General features: G+C 40.0%; 1 protein-coding gene across 1 annotated transcript; it reads right to left on the bottom strand.

Annotated features, from left to right (window-relative positions):
* Positions 1–363: 363 nt before the first annotated feature.
* MAGOHB (mago homolog B, exon junction complex subunit) lies at positions 364–9,704 on the bottom strand. The gene is made up of 5 exons (XM_077764707.1): positions 9,549–9,704; positions 6,041–6,099; positions 4,873–4,983; positions 2,589–2,671; positions 364–714 (listed from the first exon to the last, which is right to left on the bottom strand). The coding sequence occupies exons 1-5, from the start codon at positions 9,640–9,642 to the stop codon at positions 615–617; spliced, it is 447 nt and encodes a 148-aa protein (XP_077620833.1). The 5' UTR covers positions 9,643–9,704; the 3' UTR covers positions 364–614.
* Between the last annotated feature and the right edge of the window lie 92 nt (positions 9,705–9,796).

Here is a 9,796-nt window from a genome sequence, read left to right as displayed (position 1 = left end):
CAGAATAAAAGATGTGTTTAACTTGGGGTGGGGACTTTCCTCTTATAACTCTTTAGGCAATTATTGATTGTTCTAAAAATATTTCAATTTTAATAACTCCTGAGGGGATTATAATAAATGTAAAAAATCCAGAACTTTCTGTAAATAACTTCTATAGGCACCAAAAAACTAAGTCCCATTAGGTATGGAAGTAATAAAGGAAGATGTGTAATTGCCTTTAAGGGATGACACTCTGGCCCCATGAAAGAACTTCTGCCACAGGTCGTCCTACTAGGATAAGTCTTTATTATCTTAAAGTGAATAAAAAAATGTATCCTTCTGAAAAAAAGAACAAAAACAAAATCAAAAAAACCACTCTCCACCCAGGCTTTGATATGTTTTATTAGAGCAAAATCTCAAGAGAAAGTTGCTTTTATTTACAGAATTTAATATGTGTAAGGACTATCCAAACCACTCGGACCCAAGTGAGAATAACCATTAAGCCTGTTTATGTATTTTCTTATTTTTAGTCAGCATACAAAACAAGTTCCACATTTATAAAAATCCCAATATTGGAAATGACAAACCCATCCCTTAATTAAATATAAAAACAGCGTTAAAAAAAACCATACAATTTAGATTGGTTTAATCTTAAAATGTAATCCAATAAGACTAAAAACTAAACACTTCAGGTCCTGTACCAAGTAGTAAAATACTCGAAGGCCTTCAGGATCCCTAGAATTTAAAAAGGTAAAAGTTACTGTTTAATTCCTAAAATGAAACATGTAATTTTATAAGTTAATTCCTAAAACAAAACAAGAAACTAAACAAAGGAATCTAGGAGAAAGGAAGGATTTGATGCAACTAAAATGAACATAGTGAGGAATTTTCATTTCATTTCTCTATCTTTTCTACCAAAAATATAAATTTTCTTCACCAGTATTCATTTCATATTCAAGTATTCATTTTCTTTTTAAAAAAACTTTTTTATGTGTTTTTACAATTTTTATTTATTTCTGAGAGAGAGAGAGAGACAGCATGAACAAGGGAGGGTCAGAAAGAGAGAGAACGAGAATCTGAAACAGGCTCCAGGCTCTGAGCTAATTGTCAGCACAGAGCCCGATGCGGGGCTCGAGCCCACAAACCGTGAGATCATGACCTGAGACAAAGTCGGACGCTAAATTGCACCCCTCAACTATTCATTTTCTTAGCAAAGTAATAGCTTTGTGTAAAGCAGATAAAATGACAAAGATAGAAAAATTAATACTCATACTACTATAAAATGACACTCCTCACAGAAAAACTATAAATATTTTGGCATTTCTCTATTTTCATAACTAAAATCATTCCCTATGCCCTTTTTTCATTTAAAATAAATTTTTAATGTTTGTTTATTTTAGAGAAAGAGAGAGACAGAGTGCGAGTCGGGGAGGGGCAGAGAGAGACAGGGAGACACAGAAGCTGAAGCAGGCTCCAGGTTCCAAGTTGTCAGCATAGAGCCCGATGCGGGGCTTGAACTCACAAACCATGAGATCATGACCTGAGCAGAAGTCTGATGCTTAATGGACTGAGCCACCCAGGCGCCTCTGTTCCCTGTGCCCTTTTTAAAGCTATGTTTTCCATTACATTAATTCGCAGATGATTCCTAATTAACAATTCTCTTCTTGTTAAGCATTTGGACTTTTCCCCAACTATAAGTAAGCCTTCAATGACCATCTTTATGACTAATAAAGCCTTTTCATTATTTGAGAGTATTTCCCTACCATAGATGCTCAAAAGTGAAATTACGGAGTCAAAGATGAATTCAAAATGCTAGCACCTTCTGATGCACAATCATCAAACTGCTTTCCAAAAAACACTGTATCAATTTGAAATCCCAGTTAGGATATGAATGCCAGCCACATCCTCACCACTGTGGGAAAAGAAATGTGATAGTTTAAAAGTATCTGGTCCGTCTTTATTGTACCCAGTAGTTACTATACATTCCTTCCTTTCTCCTCTCCTTTAACAAATATTTACGGAGCACCTATCTGGTGCCAGGCACTGTGCTAACTTTCGAGGTAGAGCAAGGTTCTCATGGAGTTCACGTTCAAACCAAAAAGCAAAGAAGTAAGTTATTACACTTAAGGGTGATAGGAGAAAGAGGACTAAGAAAAAATTTTGAGGGGCAAAGGGAGAAAAGTAACTGCAAAGGCCCAGAGGAAACAAACTCGGAAAGACAGAGGAAGCTAAAGCCATACTTGAGTTATAATGACTTTTTTCAATTTCTTTCAAATATTAAACTCAGCGATGAGAACGATGTGATCATGGATGATGTCATCCACTAGGGATTTCTTTTAAACTCTGTGAAACTATATCCAGATTTTTACCCAAAATAGCTACTATCATTTGGTCCTTATTGTACATAGTTGTCAGATTAACAGTCTTTTGATTATCAGAAAAATATGCTGCTAACCACTTTAACAGCAAGTCTTTAATAACATAAAAGTCAGAATTACATCTGCATAATAAACTGATAGAATGCCACCAAAATAATCTGGCTATTGTTCTAAAATGAGCCTCTCTAATTCTTTATGTCAACTGAGTCCAAATGGCTTTAACATACTCACTTTGACTGATTAACGTCGATAAGAGAACCTATTTTTGATGTGGTAAAAGAAATGTGTTCATCTCCAATTACAATTTCAAGCTCCTGAAAAAACAAAAAAGATTCACATAGTTAACGTAAAACTTCATCTCAGAAGTATCTGCATTCCTGTTACCTACAGGTCCCGATTATAGCTGTGAGTTTTCAAGCAGTCATAGAGGAGAAAACAAGAAAAGACAAAGGAAAAGGAACTTGACCTGTTAGACATAAACTATGTCTGTAAAATAAAAACCTCACTGACTGCTCAGATGTTCCCAATATTAGGATCAACCAAGAACTGCTTTCCGGAGATCTCCTAACGAAGACACCATAAATATGAATGATATACTTAAGAATGACACATGAACATTTCTTACGTGTGTAAAAACTAAAGACATAACTTTGAAGCACAATGTTGTAAAAATAATAACATGGGTATAAATCTATTTTTAAAAAATAAATATGAGCACATTTAACCTTTCTACCAGGCTTTATAAATAAAATGCAGAGTATTAGGAGCACCATGTTGGCATCTACTATGCATGAGGTCCTGCTGCTACAGACTTTACAAACATAATCTGTAATCCTTAAAACACCCTTCTGAGGGTATTTTACAAATGCGAAATACAAGATTCCTATAGCACAGGAAGAAACATCGACATTTACGACCACGAATAAGTGACAGTACTGATATTTGAATCCTGGACTCTTAAGAATGAAAGACTTACACTTGTTTGTCTTTACAGAACATTTAAAATTAAGAACTCGTAAAACAAACACAACATGCTGTAGACTTTCTTAGTTTGCCATAATTATTGTATACATTTTCCTCTATATTTTATCTGCAAACCTAAAACCAATAATTAAGAGGCTATGTCTGTCGTGGTTCATCAAGTTAAATAACAAATGGCATTAAAGACAGTCTCAGCCATATATCTGATCAAAAGTCCCAGGCACACACAATATGGAGAATTACCTAAGGCTCTCAAACAATCATAAATCTTTGACTTAAAGATCCAACAGATGCTCTCTAGAACATGCCTAACCCTCCCCACTAACCAAAATAAAAAACATGCCATCGAGTAGGTAGATGAAAATACTGGCTTCTCCTGAAAGAGAGATAAAAGGTTTACTCGTGTTGTGTCTGTTTTTCAGCACAAATGTACCTGTTGCATAAAACAAACTGAGATTTAAATGTATTTTTTAAAAGTGTTTACAATGCAGAAAATAATTATTGTTAACTATTACCTTGCTTTCCTAAATAATGTTTCTTTAAATAGAAGAGCTAAGTGACTGCTAGAGATGCCAGCATCTATTCCATTTCTCCACATTTTCTTCTAGAAGAAAGTAGTATAAAGTCAAAGATGGTGATATAAAAGTGTAATTCTCAGGAATATAAAAAAGTGAAGTGTTTCTTCCTCCAGGAATTGGATCTCATTTCCTCAAGAGTTGAAAAGACCCAATCAAATTTGTCTTTTTACAGACTGAAGTGAAACTTTCAACGTTCTTCAGAAGCCCTCTGAGAAGCATTAATTACTCTAAAGGGAGTATGAGGCAAAAACAATGGTCAGTTTGAACAATGACACCAATCAAATCCTTCTCTTGGGCATAAGGATGCAAACAAGAGTTCTCGAAGTTATAAAGATGAAGAACGTAAATTTTATAGTCAATAAGAATCCTGTCGTGAATTTAAAACACACTGTACTTATTCCTAATAAAAGTAATACACAACAGGGGCGCCTGGGTGGCTTAGTCGGTTGAGCGTCCGACTTTCGCTTAGGTCATGATCTCGCGGTTCGCCGGTTCGAGCCCCGCGTCGGGCTCTGTGCTGACTGCCAGCTCGGAGCCTGGAGCCTATTTCAGAGTCTGTGTCTCCCTCTCTCTCTGACCCTCCCCTGCTCATGCTGTCTCTCTCTCTCCTAGAAATAAATAAAAATATATATTAAAAAAAAAAAAAAAGTAATACACAACAGAACTTATTCCTAACAGTGTGAAAACATCATAACTTTAACTGGTGAGGCTACAGAGAGGGCTGGTCACAAAGAGGTCTAAATGCAGAGCTATGCATTGCCTCCTTTACTACTCAGAGGTAGCACAGAAAATGAGCCTAAGTGAAATAAAACTAAAGAGTATTTACCAGGTGCCTCCTAAATGGAAAACCAAAGAATCAGTGAGAATCTACTGTAAATAAGAAGAGACATAACAATATAACAATTATGTTACCAATTTTTAACATGCATGCATTTAAAGAACCATTAAACACCAACCTGTCGGCCCACTCTGTCAGGGGGAGGCCACAGAGCATCATCTTCTTTTGTGATTTCACTGTCATCGATAATTCTCTTCAGCTCTTCCATTACACTCTTGTGCACATAAGCCTGAAAATAAGTTACGATAGACGTTTCATGGCCATTTCTTCCCACAACTCAGAATGAAACAATAACTCGATGTTACCAACACTAAATAGTCAAGAGTATCACAGAAAAATCTCATTCTGACTCCAAAAGTACAAGATGAGAGAGAATCACTCATTTTTCTTCATTCTCTTGCCCCTTCCTTTCATATACACTTGTCTCCAAATTAAAAACAAACAAAAAAAATTTACACTAGCCTCCCCTTAAAAACCCTGGATTCTGACTTTATAACATGGGACTCAATCACCTGAGTGGTTAATGGGGATAATGGAAAATCTATACAGTGAACAGAGACAAATACAAGCAGACATCTCACAGTTACTGCTCTGAACTTTTTCTTATCCCTCACTTTTGAGCCTTTCATTTAAATCACACTGTGTTTAGCACCTGGGTAGCTCAGGCCACAATCTCACGAGTTTATGGGTTTGAGCCCCGCATCAGGTTCTCTGCTGTCAGGGCAGAGCCCACTTCGGATCCTCTGTCTCCCTCTCTCTCTGCACTTCCCCCACTCATGCTCTCTCTCTGGGGCACCTGGGGGGCTCAGTTGGTTAAGCGCCTGATTTCGGCTCAGGTCATGCCCTCACGGTTTGTGAGTTTGAGACATGCATCAGGCTCATTGCTGTCAGCACAGAGCCTGCTTAGGATCCTCTGTCTCCTTCTCTCTCTGCCCCTCCCCTGCTTATTCTCGCTCTTTCTCAAATAAATGAATAAAAATTAAAAAAAAAAAACACACACTGTGTTTAAATCTTGACCATCAATTAGTTTTAAATAGTGAATGTGATATAAAGACAAAACAAATTAAATTATATGTTCAAAAGTGGGCCTACAATTTAATATATTCAGATTGCTTCTTTTGAGGTTACACATGCTACAATTATATCTAATTTAAATAGAATCCCTTTTCAGTCCATAAAGTGGCTTCTTTATAGTAATACAGCTTTAGATGTAATTTTTTAAATTCAAAAAAGATATGAAGAAAATGGTCTAAATGTAAAAAATTAGACATTCGAAAAGAACTTACCTCCTTTCTGATCATGACATCATTTTTGTAATTGCTGTTGTTGGCATATCTAAGCTTCCCTGTGGGGAGTGGAAATAAATTCAATCTATGACAGTAAAAACTGCTAAAAAAAATCAATCTATAACAGTAAAAACTGCTAACAAAAAAAGAAATGACACTGTAAGCAGTTTTGAAGGTAAAGACCATTTTATACTACCACTTTTTTTTTTTTTTACTAATATTTCCACCTTTTTATAAGATCAATGCTAGATTTATATTCAAAAATTTGCTGGAAAAAAATATTTGCATAGCTAAAGTTGAAGCTAGTCATTTTCAAATACTCCATACCTTCAAAAGAATTTTTAAATATTCAACTTGATTTTTAAATATTTCATGCCTTCAATATAATTCAATATAATTAGAGGGTCTTTTTTTCTAAAGTTTATTTATTTATTGGGGGTGGGGGAGCACAAGTTGGGGAGGGGCCGAGAGAGAGAGAATCCCAAACTGATAGCACAGAGCCCAATATGGACTCCATCCCCAGAACCACAAGATCATGACCTGAGCCAAGATCAAGAGTCGGTCACTTAACCAACTGAGCCACCCAGGCACCCTCGAGGAGGGTCATTTTAAAGGCTCATTTGCTTAAGTTATGTCAAGAAATAGACAGGGAATTGGAAAAAGGAACTAACATTTCTTTTAAAGGCTATGTTATATGTCTTTATTGGTCCTAAGTGATTTACCCAGGGCATTGAATCTAATCAGTAAAAACAACTCTTAAAAGGTTTTACTCTCATCTGTTCACAGTTGCGAAAACAAGAGTTAAGTAACTTGCCCAGGGTCACAAAGACTCAGATCTGGATCCACCTTCTTCCAATACTCACGCTCTCCCCACCACTCCAAAAGAGAACATTTGTTCTTTATACAGTACGGCAATGCTAACAGGTTAGCAGTGTGACTAGGAGACATATGGTATGGACTGCTTCTAGATAAAAAGTAGGCCAGTTTGTTAGCTGACCTGTATTTAATTTTAATCCATCGCTGGCTTTTGTACTCCCTGATGCATGCTTCTCCTCAAGGCTGTAGTCCGTTTGCTCAGGTACAGATGTAATATGGTCCTGATCTCTGGTAAGTCACCCTAATGAGGTGATCCCCTCTTGCTACTGAAGGAAGTATGTGGAATGGCGGGCTGGCAGACAACTGGATGAGAACCACGGTCTTGGCATGAAATTGCCCTGATGAGATCGGACTGCTGAATTTATGTGACTGGCTAACCATGATATAGGCAAGCTGAAAGTGGTTCACAGGCAAAAACACTAAGATTATCACCGAAAAAAAGAATAGATGGAGCCTTCAAGTAAATCTGGCTCCTTAGCTAAGTTGAGAAGAGGCATGGGGAGAACAAGGGAGAATAACGTGGTTATGGCTTCTAAAATGCATGGTGGTAGTTACCTTAAGTTCTTCCTTAAATGTCTGATTCTCTTCCTCTTCCCTAAAATGTGAGGCTTCTCTACTTTTTAGATAGGCTCCATGCCCAGCGTAAAACCCAACATGGGGTTTAAAATCCCGACCCTGAGATCAAGGCCTAAGCTGGGATCAAGAGTCAAACACTTAACTGACCCAGGCACCCCTTCTCTGCTCTTCCTTCCACTCCCACAGAACTCTGTCCGAAGCATAACACCCCATTTAACATCCACACTGTTTTATGGCGAGTTTCATGTCTATGTTGCCCACCAAGACATAACTCCTTCGGGGAAATTAAAGAGTCTTATTCATTACTGTGTCCGGCAATTTTGGTATTTACTTGTTGCTCAGCATATGACACACATTCAAAGAAGGAAAAGTCTACACAGGTGGACTGCCCAGGTTGCAAGGTGTGTTCAATATACAGTAACAGTCTCTAAAGAGAATCAGGGCTGTGAAAAGACTATGCTGCACCAAACGAAAGCAGGGAGTGCTACCTCACCCTTTGCTCATGTTGTTGGCAGCAGTCTGAATGCTTTTCTCCCTCACGAGCCCAGAAAATCCTATCTCATTTAAATACTCATGTTGGGGCACCTGGGTGGCTCAGTTGGTTAAGGGTCCGACTTCCGCTCGGGTCATGATCTCGTAGTAGTTCATGGCTTCGAGCCCTGCATGGGGCTCTGTACTAATTGCTCAGAGCTTGGAGTCTGCTTTGGAGTCTGTGTCTCCCTCTCTGCCCCTCCCCGCTCTCAAAAATAAATAAATGTTAAAAAATAAAATAAAAACAAAAAAGACTCCTCTTGAAAGAGGGCTTTGGCTGCCTTCATTATGAGCCCAAACTTTTTAGGTGGGTTTCTCTTTCCAGACTGTCTCCAGGCTCCTGCAGAAGCCCCTAAAGGCACAGTATCCCCTAATGGGAACCAAAACTACCCACTCAAGCAACAAGGACTGCCCCAAGCCAGCCAGCAAGACCTCACCTGGGACTGAAGTCCAAGACAACGATCAATTTAAAATTCACCGTCTACCTGCACAGAATTCACCCACCTTTGCCCCGTTTTCCTTACATAAACCTGGAAGTATCTTTGGCATTTTGGAGACTCTTTGAGAAACTAGTCCACTATCTTCAGCTGCTGGCCTCTCTGAAATAAACTTCCTTGCTTCACCGTCAGTAGATTTTCTACCTTTGGATTTTGTCAATGGTGAGCCTCGACTCTAGTCTGTTTGGGAGCTCCTGTAGCCCTGCGCACCAGACACAATTTCAACTGCTGCCTTCGCTAGGAAGCTTTCCTTGGTTCCTCCTACACGTAGCCCTAACCATTCCCCTCTTTTGTACTCTTCACGTATCCTATGGGAAACAACCGTATTTAAGCATCCTAAACACATCATTACGTTAATTTTTTAAGTAAATTTTTTAAACGTTTATTTATTTTGAGCGGGGCAGAAAGAGGGAATCCGAAGCAGGCTCCAGGCGCACAGCCGTCATCACAGAGCCTGTTGCAGAGCTCGAACTCACGAATCCCGCGACATCATGACCCGAGCCAGTCAGACACTTAAGCGACTGGGCCACCCAGGCGCCCCATTACATTCATTTTTTAACGCGTGCCCTCTTTTCCCAGACACGTGGCCACGGAGACAGGGCCTGGACGAATACAATGGTTGAAGGGGGAGTCCGAACATTACTGGTCACCGGAAGATCTCAAGCATCCACGGGACCACCCCAGGGTGGGATGTTCTTCAAAATGTTCAAGTGTGACGTCAGGTAACCTAGACGTCTTTTAAGGTCCCTTCCGGTGCGCCGAATGCAGGAGTCTGATTACCCCAAGTTTTCGATATGTGGCAGGATTAGATTTTCTGAATTAATTTACAACGATTAATTTTCTTTTATTCGTGGAACCAGTTCATGCCCCTGACAGACTTCAGTTTGTATTTATCTCGCCTCTCGCAGTGACCGCCGCCGCCACCGCAGACCTGCAAGCCCCCCGATGATGGCTCAGCCCACCCCGCCCCCTCCGCTCCGCGTCCCTGCGCCGCGCGCCGCGCTGGGCGCCGCCGCCCCCCTGCTCACCGTCCGGCCGAAACTCGAACTCCAGAAACTCGTGCCCGAACTTGCCCTTGTGCCCCACGTAGTAGCGCAGGTAGAAGTCGCTGGCCATAGCCATTTCTGCCCCCCGCTAACGCCCGCCCGAGGCCTGGCCAACGTGCCGCCCGGCGCCCGCTAGTGACGTCATCGCCCAGGGTAAACGCGTCACGGGGGGCGGGCCTTTCTGGTCCCGGGTCGCCGGGGGAAAGCGCGCGGGCGGAGTCTCGCGCGAG

Source organism: Crocuta crocuta, unplaced genomic scaffold (genome assembly GCF_008692635.1).
Source record: "Crocuta crocuta isolate KB4526 unplaced genomic scaffold, BGI_CrCroc_1.0 scaffold1180, whole genome shotgun sequence".
Lineage (NCBI taxonomy): Eukaryota > Metazoa > Chordata > Mammalia > Carnivora > Hyaenidae > Crocuta > Crocuta crocuta.
This window is presented reverse-complemented; position numbering and strand designations above follow the sequence as displayed.